Source organism: Mustelus asterias, chromosome 4 (genome assembly GCF_964213995.1).
Source record: "Mustelus asterias chromosome 4, sMusAst1.hap1.1, whole genome shotgun sequence".
Classification (NCBI taxonomy): domain Eukaryota; kingdom Metazoa; phylum Chordata; class Chondrichthyes; order Carcharhiniformes; family Triakidae; genus Mustelus; species Mustelus asterias.
In genome coordinates this window covers 32,517,543-32,541,524 of record NC_135804.1, presented here as the reverse complement: position 1 = coordinate 32,541,524, position 23,982 = coordinate 32,517,543, and the positions used below count along the sequence as shown (strand labels likewise).

Below are 23,982 nucleotides of genomic sequence, written 5' to 3'. Positions count from 1 at the left end.
AAAATTATGAGATAAACATTTATCTCAGATTTAACTTGAAACACAATCATTGACAAGAAGTGCTTGAATAGGAGATAGAAAAATGAATGTCTAAAATGTAAATATGAGATCATGTGTGCTGTTGAGTTGTTAAATGTGCAAATCATTTTAGACATCTAAAAACATTTTTCACAGGTAGAATGCGGAAAATGTAACTCAAGATTGGACATAACCACTACTAACATGTCCATTCTGACCAGGACTGTTTCAGTCAAGCAGATCAGATTACTAAGACATTAAATGATAAAGCGTAAGACAGCTCCCGCTCTAACACTATATATTCTCTATAAAGTATACACAACATTGTATATGCCGAGTACACAACTGACAAGGTACTAATCACTCAGTGCTTGCAGTGCTCTCCTCCCTGCCCCATTAATTGCAATTCAGGGCAGTGAAGTATCACTTCCTTCAAGTGATACTGCTTCTGTACAATGACCCCTTCTGTAAATGTATTGAGCTTGTAGCTTGTGACAATGAGAGGGTAATCACACTTAATAGTTTAAATGTCATTTTAGCAGCAAATGCCCCTTTCTTCAGGGTCAGGCAAATGGCTGGGGACATAGCCTGAATCAAAGTCCCAGGAGAAAGGACATTACCAGCATTTTTAGTTAAACAGAATTATCCATACCTACATATCTCCCCAAGGACATTGGTCAGCATTCATATTGACTAATGCATAAGTGTTCAGCAAAGGATAGTGCAATCAGTACGGGGTACTCCTCTGTAACCAATTCTTGCTCCTTAGAACCTCTAGATTTGATGAACCACAGTGGTGCCTGTAGCATTTTTAACTCTTTGATAACTGTCTCACAGTTCTCCAAACTCTGATTTATCTTTGTCAAGCGAGAGGCTGCCTCCAGAGCAGTTTGGATAATTGGGTGTATATTTTATTCTCAATGCGTTGGTCACCTTTGATATTGCAAGATATCCTATATTAATCACTGCTGGCCAACAGAATGTACAAGTAACACTCAGTGTACAACACCTCAAATCGTGCAAACATAGTCCGAGGTTGTACAACAGTAAACATGAAAACTTTGTGGATCTGGTTCTGCTCCAGCGTCATGACTTTGTTGGAAGTTGTGAAAATCCTGTTATTCGTTTCTTCTTAGTACTGAATGTAATATCAGTACACTGTTTAATTAACACAAGGTTTTGAAAATGCATATCATTTGACCTTTCAGAACATGGGTGCCATTGGCACGAGGTCAGTGAGTTCCACTGCAAGATCCCTTGACCTGTAACAGATATCATTGCGTATCCAGACCCCTGCTGTTTATTCAGTATAGATATCCTCCTTCATTGTGGAATAACTCCATAATAACAGATTATCAGGACTGTCAAATGGGATTTCTGCATATGTGAAAACGGCTGCAAGGTTCAATTGAGCCACAGGCATTCTGCTAATTGCAGCAACATTTTGTTTAGAACTGAGATGATGTGACGTTAAAGCTTTGAGCATTCTGTTCTTCTCTATATTACATTTACAAATGTTTGTGGGTGTTTTTACTTACAACTAAAAAAGGAAGATAACTAAATCATGAAGTGCTGCTTTCACTGGGCAGTACATGTGTGGACACACACGTACCCATTGCCACCCATACACACACCCGCACTTACCCATACCCACCCATCCATTCCCCCACACACACCTGCACCCACTCATCCCCACATACACACCCCCACCCCCACCCACACACCCTCACACACACACACACCCCCACACCTACACCCACAGTCACCCATCCTCACACACACCCACCCATTCACACACCCCCAAAATGAATGGCATGACCCAATAATCACCACTCAGACTGGCTGGACTGTTTACTTATAAACCGAGGGTATGGAATTCCTACATTTGATTCTGTAACATGTATATTTCTTTTTATTGTATCCTGTTACATTCATACACTGTTTTTGTTGCAGTGATCCAGAGTGCTTTCATACAATTATCGATTATGTTAACATATAAAATATTTTTCAGTAGAAAAGATGTTGACATTGTAACAAAATTTAAATAAACAATTTTTTAAGGAAATTAAAAAGACAATGTTGACTTCACATGGAATTTGAATTGCAACTACTTTCTGAATTTAATACTCAGGTCAATTGCAGATACTGTGCCTGTTTTACATGTTTTACAACATGGCTCAGCAGAATCCTAGAAATTGTGTCATTAAATTCTCAAATGTATAAAATAACCAGTATTCTCCTCCTAACATGTAGAGCACATATATGCACAGTACATATATCCATTGTGTCCAATCATGGAAAGCAGATGACAATTGGAAATCCATTTAAAGTCCAGCAAATGGGATCGAATTTTTTTAACCCTTTCCCTGCTGAATAAGCAGGAGTCCCATATCGCTGGCCCAACGAATGCTGAGAGTAGCACTGGAAGGGTTAAGGTGATTGTGAAAGCTGTCCAGTATATACAGTGTTTCTGTTAAAGGGGAAAAGGGGAAGAATCTCAGACAAATCTTGATGCTTCTTGAGCACAACGTATCACATCGGAAAACAAAAATGGGAAAAATTGATAAAAGTAAACCCAATGTTTGTCAGCGTCGTGGTTTCTTGACGAGTAACCATTCATTAGATGTTTTGTTATTATCACAGTCAAGCTTGCTGGGTAATGTGGATTTTAGATAATGCCCAATTTTCAAACATAATCCATGGCCCCCTGTCACCTAGTGCCTGTGAGAGAGACGGTTGGCTGGGACAGAAGTCAAGAGCATTGAAAGATCAATATGTACAGGACATAAAATATTACAAAAATTGAGATTTCATGCACAAATGTTGGTAGTCTTGTTTGTTAGATACCAATCCTTTATTAAGTTATACTTTGGTTTACTATAGCCACTCTGTGGTTACAGATCTGGGGCTACGCTCCTTGGTAGTTGGTTTCTGCTAATTTCACCTCAGCAGATAGCTCTCTAAGCCATGGCATATTGATTTCTTGTTGTGAAGTGCACTGTTCAAGCTCCATTTAAGATTTTCATCTTGTATGTAGCCCTGAGCACATCATAGTGCCATAAATTAGGTAAATTGCACATTTATCACAAATGTTATTTTAAGATACTGTGTAAGTGTGGCGGCTGGGAGATATACAATGTGTCGGAACACGCCAGTGCCTGGGTGGGGTTACGGCTAGGTCTCATCGCGCACCTGTGAATTAAGGCCTTTCGAAAGGTGCTAACCCCTCAAGTATCTCTCTGTAAGTGCTGTGTGGTTATCTGACAAATAATACTTTAACCAATACCACTGCCTGTCAGAACCATAAACCCACTCAAGCTCCAGCCAGGCTCCGTGTCAATGTGCTCATTACCTGCAGCACCTTATATGTAGACTAGAGTGCGAAAGCAACTCAAAATTATTGTAAAATGGTTTAATGTTGCAATATGGGGGGGGGGGGGGGGGTATATGAACAGCCGCAATGGTGTTTCATTTCCAGCAATAAGACAGGGCACAGAGCGTGTTACAGTATCTGTGCTGTTTACATGTCTATTTTATACATATATTCTCGTATGGTGTCAGCTGTCAGTTATTTCTGCAAATTAACTGAAAAATGGAGATGAACAGACTCACTCAGTGTGCTGGTAACCACGGGTTACCTTTTATATGCCAAAGTATAAAGATGCAGTGGGGGATCATGGGAGAATAATTAGGCAGAACAAAACTTACCAATCAAAGGCATTCTACACATGATGATCATTAAAATAACAAGTGAGAGTGCTCATAAATAAGTAAAGGAGGTTACATCATGGAATGCCTTTTTACATTTGTAGCAGGATCTCTTAGCATAAACCCTTTGAGAGAATTTTGTATATTACTGTTGAAGAAATACAGTACAAGTGTTTTTTTTTTCTAATTTTATTAACCCTTTGAGCATTGACTATTCATTTTAGCTCGGTAAATAGTAATTTCCATTAAATAATACATCTGAAAATTATATTGTGCAAAGTCATCCGCACAAGTATCATGACAATGGAATTGAATAAAGACAGCTGCAGATCATTATTTTAATAATGGCTTTCAGTCAGTGATCTGAAAAATAAGAATGCTGCCAATTTGTTTTTGCAACTTAATGCAGAAGTGCTTTCGCAGTGCTCAGAGGGTTAAAGGTTAAAGGCTGAGAAATGCCAGCACACTTAATTCACATGAGAAAGTGCACCAGGTTCAGTATTAAATGCTTAACTAAATTGTCCATTACGCATGCAGCTTAATGCATCTGAGCGATACACAGCAACTAAATCCAATTTACACAAAATTCCAAACACTTACCATTTTTACCCTTGTAATCAGCCAGTAACAACAGCTGATTACGTGCTTCCATTAAACACTGTACAGTTATATAAAAGAGTTCAGATCAGAGTGCTACTCTGCAGTAAATCAAGAACATGTGCCAAGAGTTGTTACAGTAGCTTTAAGGCTTCTTTCAGAGTTCTCCTCAAAGCAAACAGTTAGTTTACTGAAGTAAATGCTACTGTTTCTCCAGCTCTATAACATACAGAAGGTGGTCCTCCGGTGATTTGCCGTGAGTTTTACTGAGATGCAGTTTGACTGCGTGTTTACTAGCAAAAGTCCGATTACAAAGTTTGCACTGGAACGTCGTCCCAGCCTCATCGTCTTGAGATGGCAACACTGATTTTTCAGAGGGCAGTTTTGCGTGCGTTATCTGGCTGCTTATCTGTTCGCTAGAAAGTTTTGACAAGTCTCGTAACCTGAAGCCTAAATGTGATTCTAAGTGACTGATGTAGGTTGAAGGAGTTCTGATTTGTGATGCACAATCATTACAAAAAAACACTGGATGACCAGAGTCCAGGTTTTTAAGAAATTTTGTTCCACCTGTCCTTCGGAGCTGGTACTTGACATTGGCTAACCAGTGGCTGATTGTTGTCATGGAGAGTCCTGTAAACCTCGAGATGTGCATCCGCTCCTGCGGGCTGAGGTCCGACATAATGAATTTCCCGTCTGTGGTTTGTCGCAGGCTGGCTGCAAACTGGGCCTGCAGTATGAGCAAATGCTGTGGGTTCCAGTTTGACTGCCGGCCTTTGCGTTTCTGAGCTGGGGAAATCTCCTCTGGCTCCTCCATAGTGCTACCATCCACCTCAGATTTGTCTGAAATGCTCGTAGGTGTAGAAGATTTTGATGTGTGACTTCCTGTCAGGTTTTTCAGCATATCAGATATATCTGACAAGGCATTCTCGCGTAGCGGCGAGTTTGACATGAATGACACGACTGCAGATGTCTTTGCTGTTGTCACAGTGGATGAAGAAGATGTTGACGATGGGGATATGGATGACAAAAGCACTGAACCCAAAGAGCCACTTTTGTCACTCTTGGCTTTCGTCAAATCAATGGGCTGGTCACTGCTGACATGATAGAAATAACGGTCTATGGGCTCTGTTTTTTTGGCCTGCAAAATTGGTGTGGCCACAGCAGCCTTTTCTGCCAAGCTGTTACTCATTTTGTAAAGCATGCTCATAGGGTCCAGGGTAGGCAGTGCAGGTTTAGCTGCTTTTCCTAAGTGAACATTCATAATGGACTGCAATGCACTTAATGGGTTTACAAAAGGTTGTTCGGGAGGATGGTCTGTAATAATAGCTGTGCTCGTGCACAGACTATTTGCTGTGAGTTTTAAGGCCTCTGTACCATTCTCCAAATGATCCTTGGCTGGACTCTCTTTCGTCGTGTCTGTCTGGCTGCTGGAAATATTTTCCTGGCTTTTAGGGCTGGGGTCTTTTGAAGCTTCGATTTTTTGTGGCTCCCCTGTTTCGCTGCCACACGGAGAGGGCGTCTCGTGCTTCAGACGGGACAGCTTATTTTCTGGCTCTTTAATCTTTTCTTCAGTTTTGGTTACCTTCTCTGTGACTTTTTTCACTAGCTCTTCCATAGCATGGAAATTGTTTTTTGGTACAGGAGAGTTCTGGCTACTCGGTGGCGAAACTAGTGGCTGGCTCTTAGGAGATGCCAAAATATCAATGTTGCTTTGTGCTGACTTCAATTGCGTCATCTTCCCTGATGAACCAAGTGGTAACTTCATTATACTAGGAAGCTGGTAGGCTGCGTGAATGCTAGGATAACCACTCCAACTTGGAGTCCCATTCTGAGCTTTGTTAATAGCAGAGGTCACTGTGTTTTCTAAAGATTTAAGGATGTCTAGGCCTCCTTTAGGGTTCTCTTCCAGATCTTCTTCTGTCAGATACTGATACTTTGAGGAAATGTCATATTTTTCATCATCATTGCAGTTTTTCTCTTTCTCTTTGACCTTATCCTCATCACTGTCAGTGTCTTTATCAACTTCCCTTTTCACGTCGAGATTTAATTTTGGTGAGACGCTGGCTGGGGTACTTAACGACGATGTGAAAGCACTTGCCGCTAGCGGCACCGACTGGACTTTATCTTCTAAGATGGCCGCCACCGGTGTTGGCGTCGGTGTCTGAGGTGCCTCGACAATCTGTTTCCCTTTCTTGATCGCAGAATTGGTCACTTTAACAAAATGTCCAGTTACCATCATGTGTGCGGTGAGTTCCTGCAGCGTATCATGGGAACTCCCACACTCCATACACTTGAGGATTTGAGACTTCCTCGCCTCAAACTGCCAGGCATAGCTGGCGCCATTCTGGTGCCCATAGCGGTTATTTGGTGTGACGTAAGGGTTTGAGGACTTCTGTAGTGCATCGCTTGTGTCAGAGAGAGACGTTTTCAGTGTACCGCCAGTGGAGTCTGGAGAACTTGGCAGCTCAAGCTCGAGCAGTGCCCTTTTTCTGGTGGAAGGGAGGACCTTTGTGGAGATTGGGGCCACGGGTTCCTTCAGAGGCACTTTCTGATAGTGTTTTGTTTTGATCATGTGAACACTTAAGTCTTGAAGGGACTCAAACGAGTGGCCACAGTACATACACTTTAGCACCTTTTGCGCATCCTCCTTTCCCTCCATCTCCAGTAAAGAGCGTTTACGAGGCTTGGACCATTTTTTCGGATTGTTATTGTCAGTTTCGTTATTCTCATCTCTATAATGTCCAGTTTCATTCATGTGCACGGTTAATTCCACCAAGGAGTCATAAGCAGCACTGCAGTCTTTACAGCGGAATTTGCTAGCCCCAGTAAATATGGAACCATAGAGCTTACTGCTTTGTCTGTACAACTGTACTGTGCTGAAGAGACTTGGCTCCTGAATCATCTTGGTCTGCGAGACTTGCTGCAACGTCTTTGACATGGCAGACTGATGCCAGTCAAAGCTCCCGCTTCCACAACTGCTACTGCTGCTGCTGCTGCTGCTACTGCTACTGCCTCCATTCGTTACTGGCCCGCTCGGCTGGTTCAAGCCCAAGCTCAGAGACGACCAGTAGGAATTTGACAGGATGTTGTTGTATATTGCTTTCATTTGTTCCAAACTGTCCTGCACTGCTTCCTCGGGAAGGCTGCCGCCACCCTCCTTGCCCTCGTCTTCGTTCTTTATCGAGTTGCTCTCAAAATCGGCCAGTCGGTCACTGGTTTCACTCACGTGAGACGTGCTGTCCATCTCCTGGCCGGAAAACTCGGCGGCTGGGGAGTCCTGGTAGCTAGGTGACTCCTTGCTAAATTCCTGCTCGTTGCACGCATACTTGGAGGACGATTCTCCATCGGCTCCAGACTCACTGGCGTCAGCCTCCTCGTCCCCTAATACTGCTGCCTTCAATTCATCGGAAACGTAGGCTGCATTTAAAAAAAAAGGGAAGAAGTAGAGAACAGTTTTAAGGTAATTGCTACTCGTACGGATTGAAATTAAATATGGCAAAACATCATAACTGGTAACATCTGCTGCAAAGTTAGATAGTTAAAATGTAGTGTTTCTTGGGTGCATAAAATCGTCTCTTCAAACATAATTTGCCACCTTATTCTTCTCAAGGGGCAACAGCTTGAAATTAAAACTAAATTTGAAATTAATGAAGCAAATTCTGGAGGTGGCATTCATTTCTAAAGTAATAAATTACATGTATCAACCTGAGAGACGGCAGTTCCTGTCTGTCAATTAATATGTCTTATGCTTCTCCTACGTCTAATGCATTTGCAAGCAGAGACAGTCACAATTTAAATTATACCAACCATTAGAAATTGCTGCGTTTTAGTAAACCGAATATTAGTTCCAAATGCTACCTTTGGAAAAAAAAACAGCTTGAAATATACAGATCGATTATTAAAATTTGGGCTCCAAATTTTAAAACCTTTGATGATGATTTAGAGGGCTACATTCAGATTTGCCCTTCCATTCTTCAAAAAATTCTGCTATGGAAGAACAGATGGTTGAGAAATCCTGTACTGACTAATCACAGCTACATACAGGTTTAGGGAAGAATGTTACTTTCGACCCACTGACATTTAAGTGTGCATCATTTTAATCAGACCTTCACTCTGTCAAAACAGTGAAATGCATGCATGCTTGCAGATGTCAGAAATGGGTTTAGAAAAAAAGCTTTTGGAAAATATGACAATAACAAGATTGCCAAGTTTTGGTATAAGATTTGATGTTTTCATGCTGCAGTAATTTTCTTTGAATAAATTTATAAAATGCTCCTGAAAACCCAGGAGAGTACCGAGATATATGAAAATGTATGTTGTTTATGTTACATCGTTTTCACACTCCCATTTAGATTTTTCACCATTAGTGGCGTTTTTTTAAAAAAATGCATCGGCGACGAATATTAAATTTCCAGTAAAAGATCATTCTCATTGCATAATCAGTTCCATCAAACCTGGACTCAACTTGATGGAATTAAACAAATCTCTACATTTTACAAGCAAAAGAGTGAGGGGGGCAGGGGAGCGTGGGTGTCTGGGGGTTGGGGAGGGGGAAGGAAGGGTTCTGATTTGAACAGTTGTTTGGAAGAGTCGGTGTGTGCCAACAAAATGATGTCATCATCCAATTTAAACTAGCAGAAACAGCATGTGAGAAAACAGCGATTAATCACTGCAAATACTAGCATCATGCATGAGCTGTGCAAAGGTTCAGGCACCTCCCCCAGAAATTGGAACAGTAACATTTTTTTTTCGCTGTTTGGCAATAATTTTTTCATTATGTTCCAACAAACAGGCCAGACCTACAGTAATCGTTTGAGAGGACTGTTTTCATGCATCATCAATGACCAATGCATAGGACTGTACAAAGAATCAAGATTCAAAAGCTAAAGATCAGTTCCCCCCCACACACACACATGATTATTGTTTACAACTGGGAGACAAAATGATGAGGAAAAAGCAGATGCAGATGTCTTTCATACTCTGGTATGACCCCAGAACAGGATCTGCAATGTGCAAAACGCATCAACCAGACAGTACAGCAGAAAAAAAGGACTCCCGGATCAGAAAACATACTTGAGAAGATAGCTGAGTTAGGCAGAAATAAGAGGAAATTTAATATTAAGAATAATTGAGCTATTTTAAACCTGAATGGAACTTTTCATACTGTTTTCATATCTTTGCTACCTAGACCATGCAAGTGTCACCTGTGAACTGCCTAGGGCAGTAGCGTTCTAACTTTTCCATTTGGACATTCCTTATACTGACACATTCCTGGAACCTACTGCAAATATTGACATTAAGATGGGGGGGGCACTGAAAATATTGGACGTACTTCTAGAACCCTATCCAACTATTGATACAGCTCGAGGGGACCCCTGGAATTGTTCACATCTCGGAGAATGTAGCTACGCTTTTGTGACCTCCTCCCCCCCCCCCCCCCCCCCCGCCTTTAAATATTGCCAAACTCCTGGGGAATCCCTGTGTATACTGGCAAACTCCCAGTGTCACCCGTACAATTACTGGTGTACATCCAAGAGCCTCTGCAAACATTGACACATTCATATGACCTACTGAAAGTAGTCATACACCTTGTGAAAATAATGTTTTATTCCCAGAGACCTTGTGCAAATATCAATGAAACCCTCCCACCCACACTTCTGACAAATAGTATTAGCCAAAGCAAAGCACCACAATCTAAGCAGAAAATGTTAATTAGTATGTACAAGAGACACAGTAAAATGTAAGCAACAGAGACAGTATATATGTATCAATTCTCACATACTATACTCTAGTTATATACTGTGTCCCAGACAAACAAAACTCAATGACCTTTTGGATCTCCTGGAGTCTGTGGAGCTTAGTTTGAAAATATATGATTTGATGCTGAATGACGTGCTTTGTGAGGAATATTAATTTTCAAGAATTTGCTGGATTATGTTGGGGATCAGGAGGGAATTTCACAGAACCCTATACTTTTTAAAATTACCTGCAGGTTATTCACTTCACTAAGAAGAATCAATGTATGTGGTAATGCTCATTCATCTGTTGTGATCTGTGCCTTGAAAGGTTCGAACTTAATTCCTGCATGTAGTGGAGGTGGTTTCCAGTTGCCTTCCTCACCATTCTAATTTGTGAAGTAGTTCTGCCTAAGTGGGTGGCAACCAAGGCTGAAAAACCTCCACCGTCCGCTCATGACGCAGGTTAAAGGGCTGCCCACCTGGCCTCACCAGATTCAAGTAGACCTTCAGTCATCGGATGTGGGCATCACTGCTGTGCCAGCATTTATTGTCAATCCCTGATTGCCTTTGACCTGAGTGGCTTGCTGGGCCATTTCAGAGGGCATTGAAGAGTCAACCACATTGCTGTGTGGCTAGAGTCACATGTAGGCCAGACCAGGTAAGGATGGCAGATTTCCTTCCCTAAAGGACATTAGTGAACTAGATGGGTTTTTACAACAATTGACAATGGTTTCATCATTAGAGCTTTAATTCTAGATTATTTTATTGAATTCAAATTTCACCATCTGCCATGGTGGGTTCGGACCAGCGTCCCCAGAACATTACCCCGTGTCTCTGGATTACTAGTCCAGTGACCGTACCACTGCGCTGACATGGGCTATCTGGATTGGGACCCAAACGTTCTGACACAAAACCCAGACAGACACAAATACCCACTGGATATTAACCAGTGTTTAGTGATCGTATTCTAGTTTCCATTTGATAGAGAGGTCTGGAATGGACCTCAAACTAATTCAGAGGCAGAATGCGACCTCTGAGCCAAACACTCACTCTGGGGTCGAGTGTATGGTGAGGCAAATTGAGCTCGGAACTCTAAACAATGGATTAAATTTCCTTATTATTCCCATCCTTTTACATTCTTATAGTATAGTATACGTTTATATGCATTAAGGAAATACGACTCCAAAAAGATTGCAGATCAGAATCTGTTGACAGACAAGTCGCCTTATTTGCTCTTTTTTAAATTTACATTTTCTTCTTCTTTTCCGTTGAAGAACAATGAGCCTCGTGACAAAGCCTCCTACAGGCTGATCAAGACTGTGCACTTAACAGCAATCAATGCTTATCATCCAAGTTGAGCAGAAAAGAGTGCCCGATTGTGATCTATCATCAGGAGGCACAATTCAAACTGAGTGAACTGAGTCATGCCAGGTTTACGCATTAGCACCCCCAACCCTGGAAAAGTGAAATATCTTAACTCCATGTAGCATTCCATTCAGTATGTAACACAGAGAATGGCAAAAAAGACCCAAAGGAGGCCAGCAAATTCAAATAGCTCAGAACCCAAAAGTTCATAGAATCCCTGCAGTGCAGAAGGAGGCCATTTGGCCTATTGAACCTGCACCTGTACAACCTTAAGATTGGGAGTGAAGTACTCCTATTGTCAAAACACCTGTTCCATCCACCTGCTTATGTTGCAAAGACACAATTTTTCACCTCTTCACATTTGGGAACAAATCCATCCAAAAGAGAAGGGATGAAGATGTCTTCTCCCTGACAGCAGTGAACAGTCCTGCTTTCCATCCACCTCAAAGTAGATAAAGTTCCAAATAACAAAAGCCATAAAAGCAGACTATGTAGGACAAGGAAATTGAGGTGCTTTATTAGAATTGATTTTATGATCATTATTGATTTTATGAGGGGGAGGGATTCTACCTTAAAGTCAAGGTTAAGTTCATTTATATTAATTGTTTTAAAACGTTGTCACTAATTAATCAGAATACCCAAAAAACTTGTATGTCATAACACTGGAGGCAAGCCATGCTGATTTGCACTGAAATTGATGTTCCTTCCGAACATGCATCAGGTGTGGAGTACCGTATTCTGTTTGTAACAGAAAACATTAACACAATCACCCTTCATCTATCCCCAGTTTAAGAAAACGCAGTGTGTATGACCACAACTATCCAAGGAATTGTATATTTGCCATTTTAGTTTATTAAAATTATACAGTGCCCAAGGGGAGGCTGTCCCATAACCCCTTGCTGGGCTTTGGCCCTAAACTTTTCATAACGGATGAATTTTGAAGGCTGGGTGAATACATCAATTTTATTGCCTAATAAATTACTGCACACTTCAAATTTCACTGCCATTTGTCTTCTTCTTTAGAATTATGAATGAAACATATGTAATTAATAATTACACCATCACAGGGGGTTTGTAAAAGCTTTATGAATTCTGATTTTCCAAAAGATAAACGGTGATATATTACTTTTTGTTCTACAATGTGTGACAATGCAGAAGCATCCAGTATTCAAGGCCAAAGTATTCAAGTGGCTCTGAGCAGGCACTGCTGCAAACCCTCTCAGGATTTTTTTTGGAGGGAAAACATATCTGAAAGTAAAGAGCCCGAAAGAAAATGCAGACCCAGAAAGCTCCGCATGAAAGCTTACTAACTGCAGGACATGTAGCCAACAAGACAATAAACAACACTTGAAACATGAATATATTGTAGGCTTTAGTAGATGCTTCAGTTGCGGTGAAGGCCTTTTAATGCAGAGCAATCTGGCAAACTCTAAAGACATGACTTGTAATGGATTTCAGTGGAGCCCTGTCACTTATACACAAACTGTAACCCTTTGATTACTGAGTGGCCACTTCCCTGTTCAAGTAACCGTACATTTATGTGTCTCATCATGCAAAACATGGAAGAAATGATCTCCATATATTCCAATGCCGAAAAATAAACTACAAAATGTAGGGAATAACCACATTTTCCGATGGTACCTTAAAAGAAAAATTAACTCTTAATTTCAATAAATTGAATAACAAATGCTGTTGTGATCTTCAATAGGTTAAACACTTCTTTAGAAATATTCCCAACCCTTACGAAAAATGAATCTTCCTCATCTTTACAATGCTCCTTTCCCTTTGTGGAAGAGGAGTTGTTTCTTTTCTGAAAATCATATTTAATCTCCTTGGAACATTAATCACAAAGTCCTTCCCTTCTACAGTATAGCAAGTACCCAGACTTAGTAGGAGCAAGGTTTAGTTGTTTAGTGTACATCAGCATGAAGTAATTCACTGATTCCAAGGAACAAAACAGAGTGACTCGGCTTCCACTAATGGTTTAAATCATTTTGTTGAATCAAGCATGGAATCAAATATTTTACTCAGTAGAATTCTGCTTTTCACGATTGACAAACTAATCACTAGGTTGCTAGGATACCGAAATTCTGAATACCATTGTCATGGTTAAAAATTAGTATGATTATTGAGTTAGCATATTTTTACATAACCCATAACATTTTCTTCTTAAGTGTGGAAAATAAAACTACAGACCATATCTAATGATAGAAACTACAGCCTAATTTGTTTTTTCTGTTTCCTTCGAGAAACTAACTTTCATAAAATAAACTGAATGATGTTACCAATATGCCTTAAAGGCTTTAACTCGTAACTTGCATCGAGCTTTGATAATGAAACAGGATTGTCACCATGCTGGAGGAATATCTGTCCCTTTCCTAGTGCTAGCTAGTGAGAAGAGGAAGAGAAGGGCTGCCATTCCAGCTATAAGTGCACTTTACAGTTAACATTGTGGTTTCGAGCTATAGCATCGCAATTCCGTCCTGAGGTTGACGGAGGTTGTGGCAGGTGTGCGCAATTCCAACCTCGTGGGGAAAAAGTGATTTGAGCTTGACGCATCTGACTATCGTGGTTAAGCAATTCGGCACAGGTTCATGCCCGCGTCTCACCTCTGATGAGACAGAGTACGGGAATGAGATAGAGAATCTGGTGAACTGGTGCGGCAACAATAATCTCTCCCTCAATGTCAACAAAACGAAGGAGATTGTCATCGACTTCAGGAAGAGTAAAGGAGAACATGCCCCTGTCTACATCAATGAGGACAAAGTAGAAAGAGTCGAGAACTTCAAGTTTTTAGGTGTCCAGATCACCAACAACCTGTCCTGGTCCGCCCCCATGCCGACACTATAGTTAAGAAAGCCCACCAACGCCTCTACTTTCTCAGAAGACTAAGGAGATTTGGCATGTTAGCTACAACTCTCACCAAATTTTACAGATGCACCATAGAAAGCATTCTTTCTGATTGTATCACAGATTAGTATGGCTCCTGCCCTGCCCAAGACGGCAAGAAACTACAAAGGTTTGTGAATGCAGCCCAATCCATCACACAAACCTGCCTCCCATCCATTGACTCTATCTACACTTCCCACTGCCCCGGCAAAGCAGCCAGCAAAATTAAGGACCCCACGCACTCCGGACATTCTCTCTTCCACCTTCTTCCTTCGGAAAAAAGATACAAAAGTCTGAGGTCACGTACCAACCGACTCAAGAACAGCTTCTTCCCTGCTGCTGTCAGACTTTTGAATGGACTTACCTTGCATTAAGTTAATCTTTCTATACACCCTAGCTATGACTGTAACACTACATTCTCCACTCTCTCGTTTCCTTCTCTATGAACGGTATGTTTTGTCTGTATAGCGCGCAAGAAACAATACTTTTCACTGTATGTTAATACATGTGACAATAATAAATCAAATCAAATCATGCCGGGATTAAATTATGCAAGGCTTCCACCACTTTAGTCCAGTCCAGTTCAGGACAAGTTGAAACACTTGTTTATTTGCTTTAATGGCACCTGATGTCAAATCAACATTCCCAAATTGGCAGAGTCCAACAATATAATGGATTGGGCTCTCCTTAATATGTAACTAGCTGTATAATGTGATCAAAAAGCTGCATAAAATCTTTGTCTACTCAGGGTCTGATTATTATTGGTGATTAAAGAGGCCTGGTACAAAATTCCTCTTTCACATGAATCCAGTGAGCCTATTTTCACATCAATTCTTGGTGCCATATGTTCTTATTAAGATCAATATATCTGGTACTTTTCTGAATTTTGTCTGGCAATTTTCTCTCCCACTCCCTTTCTGGAAGTCATTGACTGCTGGAATATAATGCCACAGTTGCTGGGTACCCTCCAGTAGGTTGCCCAAGTGGTAATTTTTCATGCACAAACCTTGCAGAGGGTTCTGGCAGGCTTCTGGACTGCAGGCAGATGATTCTACCTTCGCCCGAGGCCAACATGCAAACAGTTCTCCACCACAGATGTCTGGATCATGGGATTGGGAACCCAAAGCTACGTTTTACTCTTGCCAGTTTTGTGCGCTGGGGCTAATTCTTCCATCCTGAATGCTGAGGTCACCTAACTCAACATGGACTGAGAATCAAACCTGGGATCGTCATCACTGCCAGACTTAGCTAACTCATTGAACATGTGTTGTAGCTCCACTGTTGAGTGAAATTTATTTATTTTCCAATTATCCTTTGACAAAATACAATTGAACTTATTGGTGGTCCATTTCATTACCTATAGTCATAATAATGCCTACAGTTCAAATTACACACACACTGTTCTTGGTTACTAAATATTTCCAGCCTTCTTTCAAAGTATTAGTTAGTTTATTTATTAGTCGCAAGTAGGCTTACGAGTGTTAGGCAATTAAGTTAGTGAAAATCCCCTAGTCACCACACTCCGGCACATGTTTGGGCACAATGAGGGAGAATTTAGCATGGCCAATGCACCTAACCAGCATGTCTTTTGGACTGTGGGAGGAAACCGGAGCATCCGGAGGAAACCCACGCAGGCACGAGGAGAAAGTGCAGACTTTGCACAGATAGCGACCCAAGCCAGGAATCGAACCCAGCTCCCTGGCGTTGTGAGGCAGTAGTGCTAACCACTGTGCCACCGTGCATACAGAATAAAAAGAGAAATAAATTTTTATCCACTACTGAAATGATTTCTTTAGAAGCAGCATGCCTTAGAAGACAGGGTTGCCATGCTCCTAACTAAAGGAGTACATGCAGGGACAAATAATATCATTACATCGTCACAGATTATTATGGGGGTTTACAAATACATTTTTATTTGAAGCTGACATTTTAGAAGTACACTCTGCAGCATGCAAAGAGGCTGCTGCTTTCATATTTACGTAGAAATGGACCCATTCGAGTACACATGAATGATTCCTCCTCAGAAACAAACTTTAAAAGTCACTGTGAATTTTTCTTTTTCTTGTCAGTCTACCTGGTTTTGATTTTTTGTTCTCACTCCTTTTTTTTTCCAGTCCCCATCAATCACGTCTCAACAGCAAGGCATCATGCGTCCAGGCCTCCACCAAAACCAGTCCACCTCACTGGCGGGATGGTCCCTATGGGGAAGTGTCTAGCCTCTGGTGGCAGCTCCCCACAGCAATATCCCTGAAATTGGCAGCTCAATAACAACCGTGAACTCTCTGTGTGCCGTCACTCGGCATTGCTGTAACTTGCAGCTCCAGCATATCGCTTCACCATATTTCAAAAGGAATTCGATTTAAAAAGAGGCACATCAGTTTCCAGGCAGCCTCAGTTACTGGAACAAACGAGGAGAACCTTCTCTCAGAAAACAATCTCTTCATTGTCACTGGATACATTCTCATTTGCACCATTATCTTACAGTTTATGGAGAAAAAAATTAATTTAATATTTTAGCACTGTCATGTATAGTTGTATGATATCAACCACTGGGGCAGTATGGTAGCACAGTGGTTAGCACTGCTGCCTCACAGTGCCAGGGACCCGGGTTCAATTCCGGCCTTGGGTAACTGTGCGGAGTTTGCACGTTCTCCCCGTGTCAACATGGGTTTCCTCCGGATGCTCCGGTTTCTTAGAATCCCTACAGTGCATAAGGAGGCAATTCAGCCACCTTTGGACTGTAGAAATTAAATGCTCAGACATTCAACGGCACCTTTAGTCAAAGCCAAAAATTACAACATGGCACCATACTACAGCATATATTTAATAATTTTCATGCATGTTTTATGTTGGTACTGTAAATGTTATTGTTCTCTGTGTAACACATTAAATTAATGGTGCCAGAAATGAAGTGCATCTTCAAGTATTGCCATTGTTTAGTGAGGAAGTCCAAAGATGTGTGGGTTAGGTGCACTGGCCATGCTAAATTGCCCCTTAGTATCAGGTGGATTAGCAAGGTAAACACGTGGGGTTACGTAGATCGGGCCTGGGTGGGATTGTTGTTGGCGCAGGCTCAATGAGCCAAATGGCCGCCTTCTGCACTGTAGGGATTCTATAATCATCTAGTCATTCAGTTTTGCTGCATCCCTAATGACACACGTAAGTTGCATGACATATTGGTAGGACATTATTGTCCTTTTAAAGTTGTAAACTGATAGGATGGTGAACTGGCGGCATGAAATTGTTGCTTACGAAGAACGTTGATCAAATATTGGATGATATTTAGGCCGGAGGAATGGAGTTTGTGACATTTCCTGGATGACATCATTATAGGGTGAAGGAAAGGAAGATTGATGGCCATTTTAAAAAGCTCCATCTGAACAATGCGTGGCATTTTCTATTTTCTCCCATATTACTCAGCATGAACAATCCTGTTTCTAATTTCATTTTAAATTTCAGTAAAAAAGTACAGCATACACTGTACTTCCATAAAGAAAGCGTTCAAAGTTTTTAATTCATGCTTCAGAGCATTTATTGGATTTCAAATCAATAGTGTCTCCAATCTCAACCCACTAACATAGAATTTAGGCATAGCATATTCCATGTCTCTTTCTTTCTTGTCATTTTAAGAGGTAAACCTATGTAAAAGCTTGATGATCTGAACTACACAGGAAGCAATACAAAACTCCGATACCACAATATTCTTTATTTTCAGTTGTATGATATTCAGGTGTGTATTAGTGGGAACTAGAGACTGACAAGACATTCTCCTAATCTGATAGATATTTTGCTGCAAACTGTTGCAAAAGTTGCATCTTTGATTTTTCTACAGCATGTAACCAAAACTCCAGATTTTAAGTAATTCAGACGGCACTCTGCCTTAAAATATTTCTGAGGGTGTAAAAAGGATTTGTAATCAGCAGCCTTCTCACTTAACAAGTGCTGGTTCTCTATTTCCTCACGAAACAATGGCAATACTAAGAATTCTGTTCCTCTTGAAGATGCACTTCATTTTTGGCACCATTAATTTAATGTGTTACACAGAGAACAACAACATTTACAGTTCCAACATAAAACATGCATGAAATTTATTAAATATATGCTGTAGTATGGTGCCATGTTGTAATTTGTGGCTTTGACTCAAGGTGCTGTTGAGTGGCTGTGAGCATTTAATTCCCACACCAGTCTCTTTAACAGACTAATATCATTACACAATCACAGGCAAAGACTTGAACAGAGAACACTGGTCCCATAAAGCTGCAAGACACATTTGCCAAACAAAAGGATTGTGCAGGAAGTTCAACATTTCAGGATCAGGTCAATTGGGCTTTAGATGAAAATGTTTCTGGGATTAATTTGGGACGTTTATTCTATTTTCCTGGGTGCCTCTTTATAGTTTTGAGGTTAGTATCCTATTTGTGACTCGCTGGATGCAGGTCAGAGGATCGCCTGGGACCAAGGAAGGTCTCATTATTCAAAGAATTAACCTCCTGTGGGCATGGCATGAAAACAACACTAGATTGTTGGGTTTGAATTGGGTCTCACTCTCACAACTACTGCTTATTCAAATGTTTCTTTAAGGATGAGGCAGAATCTTTGGAGGAGGAAATAGACCAGAGAAGGATGCCAGCATATACAGCTCAAACAATGACATCTGGGGAGTATAACCCATTGAAGGGTTTTGGCATGGGATCAAATGAGAGTCTCGACCCTGCACTGTGTCGGTAACAGTCACCCTGCAGTGATTTTACTTGAATTGGCCACTTAAAAGATGAGAGGGTGCACTCACCATCCAATTAGGCCAAAAGATGTCCCTCCGGCTCGGAGGGAGGTGTAGGTTACCTTTATAAGTAAAGGGCAGAGAGAGGGCGTCTTCACCTTGAAGGCTCCTCTCAGCACTTCTCAAACTACTGCATTCAAAAATTGTCACCAGCAGCCGGGCCACAATGTGTAGCAGAAACTTCGCCACAGAGCAGCCTGCATCTGCAGCTATAGTCAGGTAGATCCTCGAAGCCTGCCTGGAGCCCCCACTTCCTGCCACCCAGTCTGCAGCCAGGAGGCCACCTCTAGGCAGCTGCCCTGCTGCAGGGGCCTAGAGGCCAACTGGAAAATTCCAATTAACCTCTAATAATTGGGCTTTCACTACTTTAATTAGCTACCTGCTGCTCGTGGGCAGGTAACCACCCCACCCCCAATCCTGCCTCCAAATTATGGTCCAGAGGTGGGATGGGGCTGGCTGACTGTGCCATGTTCCACGCCTGCCAGCTTCTGTTCTTGCCCCCTCCTGCCCCAGTGTCCGCAGACATCATTCTCACGATTTCCCAATGAAGTGGAGCAAAAGATCTGCAAATAGAGACAAACACTCACCAGGTATCCCCCACCAAAAGTCTGAAATATTTGCATCAGTCTAGCTATTAACATTAAGCTCTTTTTTTTACTTCTTACCAGGCAATTACTTTGATTAATGCTAACTGCAGAACTAGGCCTTTATTGGAATCAGGCTCTCTGTCTGTGGGAATTTTAAAAAAATGAAAATTATAATGAGATGCAGGTGTAGGTTCCTTTTGCTGGGTGGGAACCGTCTGGGGCCTGGAATAATCACACATGCTGTTGTAGTTTACAGCATAAACTTTAACAGTTCCGGGTGGGCATTGTTGAATTAAGTATCGGCACATGCTCTGTCTGGCCAGCCCCTACAATCACCTCGATCTAGTCAAGTGTTAATGCAGTTAATTGAATTTAAGATCAATAATGCTTAATTATTACAATTTGACATTGTGAGATGAATGGATTTGTGACTTGAGAAAATGTGAGAGTATTCTAGGAGAGGCAAGTACATTGTAGCCTTCGAGAAATCACAGAGACCTGCAATCGATTGGTGCATAATCCAATTGACTAATGCTCTGACAAATGCGGTCACCACATAACTGCAAATAAGCATTCCATAAGAATGCTCTAACTCCTGTCACTGACCATATCCAGTGCAACACCATCCTACAATCTGCTTCAGATTGGAATGGAAAGAATGACTACTGGAACTTAAAAGTAAACATCTGGTCTTAACAGGACATCTGGCTTGATAGAAATAGGAATGGTTACTAACTCTTTTCCTCCCCACCTTCTCCCCAATAAATGCTAACTTTCTGTACTGCTGAGTAATTCAAGTGAAAGTACTGCTTTTGCTTTCAAATTTGAACAGCAATGTTAGCAATCAGTTCTGAATTATAACTTTAACCTTCCTGAAATATCTAACCCTGTTTAAAAAACTTCCATGGCACTTTTCTGGACTGGAATCTACTTCATATTCTCAAACACCCACTTGAATATTTGATAGCATGCTGATTAATATAAGAAGGGTGTGAGTGTTGAATAAGGAATGCTACTTCTGCAGATATACACTAGAAACCTCAAAATGAGCCATAGTGTGGTTATGTTGTATTCTGCTTGACGCCTTCAAGAGGAGCACTGGTCTGGGATAAGAACTATAGTCCTAGCCAAAAGCTAACTTTTAGTGACAATGTTGCCCAAGAATAGCGTCTTCCAGGAAGGATTTCTATCCTGTAATAGCAGCTCATCAGTGTCAGTTTCTTTTTGCCAACCAACTGACTGAAATCATGGGATTATATCACAAAGGCAATACATTTCTGATGTTAAGTACTTCCTCTTTTAATCCAAGCGACCATGTAGCGCTTCTCACTATGCACTCTGCGACTGGATATGGCGAAATTGTTTCAAATTATTTCTCCCATGCAATGTGGGAATTCCTTTCTAATCCACTGCAAATTATGAAATGTTCACAAAATTTCAACATTATATGGCAATTTAACACTTGGGCCATATGATGCCAAATTGAACTTTTCAAAACGTCAAACTACCTGGGGAATGAAACATGATAATGAATCTGCAGTCTAATCTACACCCTGATTTTGTTTTCTATCAAAGTTAACAAAGAAGAATTTAGATAAACAAATATTCAATTTTCACTTCAGAATTCTGCAATATATCTAATACTATACTTTTGTAACATGCACAAGTGAACTAAAGACAAACTGAATTTTGGGTTCAGATCTATTAATACATTGCTCGAAATTTGACTTCTAACTTATGAGGCATTACACTAGTGTTTGATCATTTTTATTCTGTACAGAAGCTTCTCATATATTTAGCTAAATTCTTTTAACAGTCAGATTTCAGTTTCAAGTGTCTTTTACTTTTCTCTGAATTCTACACAGCAATATTAAAATGAACAAAATTATTAAATCTAATGTGTTATTAAATAGAAATGTCTGTCCTCGCACAATATTACTCAACAGCAACTTAGATACAGTTATTGCAATCTTAACCAAAGGAATTAATAAGGAGTTAATGTCAGACAGTACATTTTCTAAGGATGCCAATTACTATAGTGCTGTGGTCATCCTTGACTTAATTTATTGGCAATGTTTTGAAATGACTGAGAATTCTGAAGCCGCAGGACTGCTGAGCAGGTTCATGCTGAATACACTAGCTTTAAAATCCAGAGTGTGCAGGGTAATAAATGGAATATCATCTATTTAATGCTATTAATATAGCCGCATGCTTGAAAGAAATGTATGTTGCTTTTGTACGTTTAGTGCTACAGCCCATATCCCGACATTATTTATGTGGGCTACACAGTCCCAGCTCTCTAAGAATGTCATTTGAAATATATTGCTTTGCTCAGGAATGGTGTACGCATACACATTAAAAGCCTTTGAATCAATTGTAGCAAATGCATTAAAACTTCATTAGAAAATACAATAAAAAGAAGCTTTCTGGCTATCAACTCCCCATTTTTATTAGGTTTCAACAAACAAGAATTTTCTCCTGAATGGTTAAAATCAACTCACTGTGATCTGCTCTTACAACAGTATCTGTTGTGACACTCACTATTGTGGTGATTTTTTTTGCAGTAGTTGGTCTAGAAATTATCAATGCTTGGACGTGGTATGGCTGGCCTTTTATAAGTCATGGTAAGTCTAGGTCTGTATTAGTTTAGGAAGTGTTAAGTCTTATGTTGAAAATCTATAATTACTAATAGTGTTGCTTGTATGACACTAATCGTATTGCTGCACGCGCAGTGCAAAGTAGTATTCCATTTGGAGATGGCAACTGGGAGTTGACAATATCCATGTTGCATTGGATGGTGTGACAGATTCTTGCCGATGGTTCCTCCGTCAACCAATCATTAGGTAATATCACACTACTGCCAGTAACAGATTAGAATATGCAAGTCTCTGATTAATTGGGGTTGAGGTGGTATTTAGCTCAGTCAAAATTATCAATCTATTCATGGTAGCGATCAACTACTTCAATCAGCTGCATCAGTTACAAACTCGTTTTACCTGAAAAATCATTGGATGACAAAAAAAGACAGCCACTTGACCCACAACTAGATAGCCTGTGCCAGACTCTTTTTTGCATCACTGTCCTTGGTCACGTGCCCTGGGAAGAAGCTGGCACAGACCCCCGGCAAAGCTATCGCTTCTTCTTCTTCCAGGTCCTGACCTGTGAAAGGAAAAGTAACCTTACTCAAATCACTATAGGGACCTTTGCTTAGTTGCAGCCATTATGCCTCAGTCAGAAGGTGAAGGGTGTGCACCCCACTTTAGTCTCCACTTGCTGGAGCAATCTGAAGTGCGGTCTCGAAATACTGCGTTAACATCGAATGGAGTCTTTGTTTCTGCATGGATTGACTGCTGGCTATTCCTACCCCGCAGCCTGAAAGGTTGGCCCAACTCCCGACTGCCCGGCAAGTGGAGGCCAGAGCACCAACACTGAAGGTTAGGATGATGTTGAGTGCGAGTACATGCATCTTCACATGATAAGTGGGACATATTAGCTCACGTGGATAAAGGTGCTCTGAAGATAAAAATTGCAAGGAAGGCAATGGGAAACCACCTCAGATTATTCTCTCCTAATAAATCACTAATGTGATACTTGATTTAGGACTTGCCCTAATGAGGAAAACAATGGACAGACCACCTAAATGTAGGAATCCATGTATAGCTACATTTTGCCTTATGCAAAAATGCTTTGGATTCTGCCACAACAAAAATGATAACTGGAGAAGTTCTTTTTGTCTTTTCTGCAGTCAATTTCTATTCCTCAAACCTTAATTTTTCTAAATCTACTGACCTCTTCACTGAGATATGATCAGTTGATGACTACTTCAACAAAATCTTGGATATTATTCAACTGTGGTCTGAGTATGGCTATTCAATCACCGCAACATCAAAGCTCAGCCTAATCCTGTCCTAAAGAGCGCTGAGGCAATTGTCGTGCCTTTAGCATCACCGTGACAAAGTCAATTAACTCTTTATTTCTGGATCATTCCTCACTACCATAACTAAGCTATACTGGAAGGCAGATTATTATTTTACTGGCACATTTTCCACTGGCAACATGTTTCTACCTCATATCCTAATATTTCCTTATTGCCACAATAAAAGTATTTAGTCTACTGACCAGACTTTACCCCCATCCAAGCCAACATGGTCCAAATTGGCCTGGAGATGGAAATAAGGATTGGTAATCTACCATCCTGGGCTGTATCAGATAATGTATCATTTGCACTCAACCTCAACAATGCACCTTAACACTAACTTCTATACCGTACTTTCCTGATAAACCACTATTATGCTTTTCC

General features: G+C 40.8%; 1 protein-coding gene across 1 annotated transcript; it reads right to left on the bottom strand.

Moving 5' to 3' along the window:
- Window positions 1–1,911: 1,911 nt before the first annotated feature.
- On the bottom strand, window positions 1,912–22,732 carry tshz3b (teashirt zinc finger homeobox 3b). The gene is made up of 2 exons (XM_078210787.1): window positions 22,679–22,732; window positions 1,912–7,740 (listed from the first exon to the last, which is right to left on the bottom strand). Exon 2 carries the CDS (start codon window positions 7,565–7,567, stop codon window positions 4,526–4,528), a length of 3,042 nt encoding a protein of 1,013 aa, XP_078066913.1. The 5' UTR covers window positions 7,568–7,740; window positions 22,679–22,732; the 3' UTR covers window positions 1,912–4,525.
- Between the last annotated feature and the right edge of the window lie 1,250 nt (window positions 22,733–23,982).

Coding starts and splice junctions, on each gene's coding strand:
- tshz3b (XM_078210787.1), bottom strand. CDS start 7,567: ATGGACAGCACGTCTCACGTGAGTGAAACCAGTGACCGACTGGCCGAT.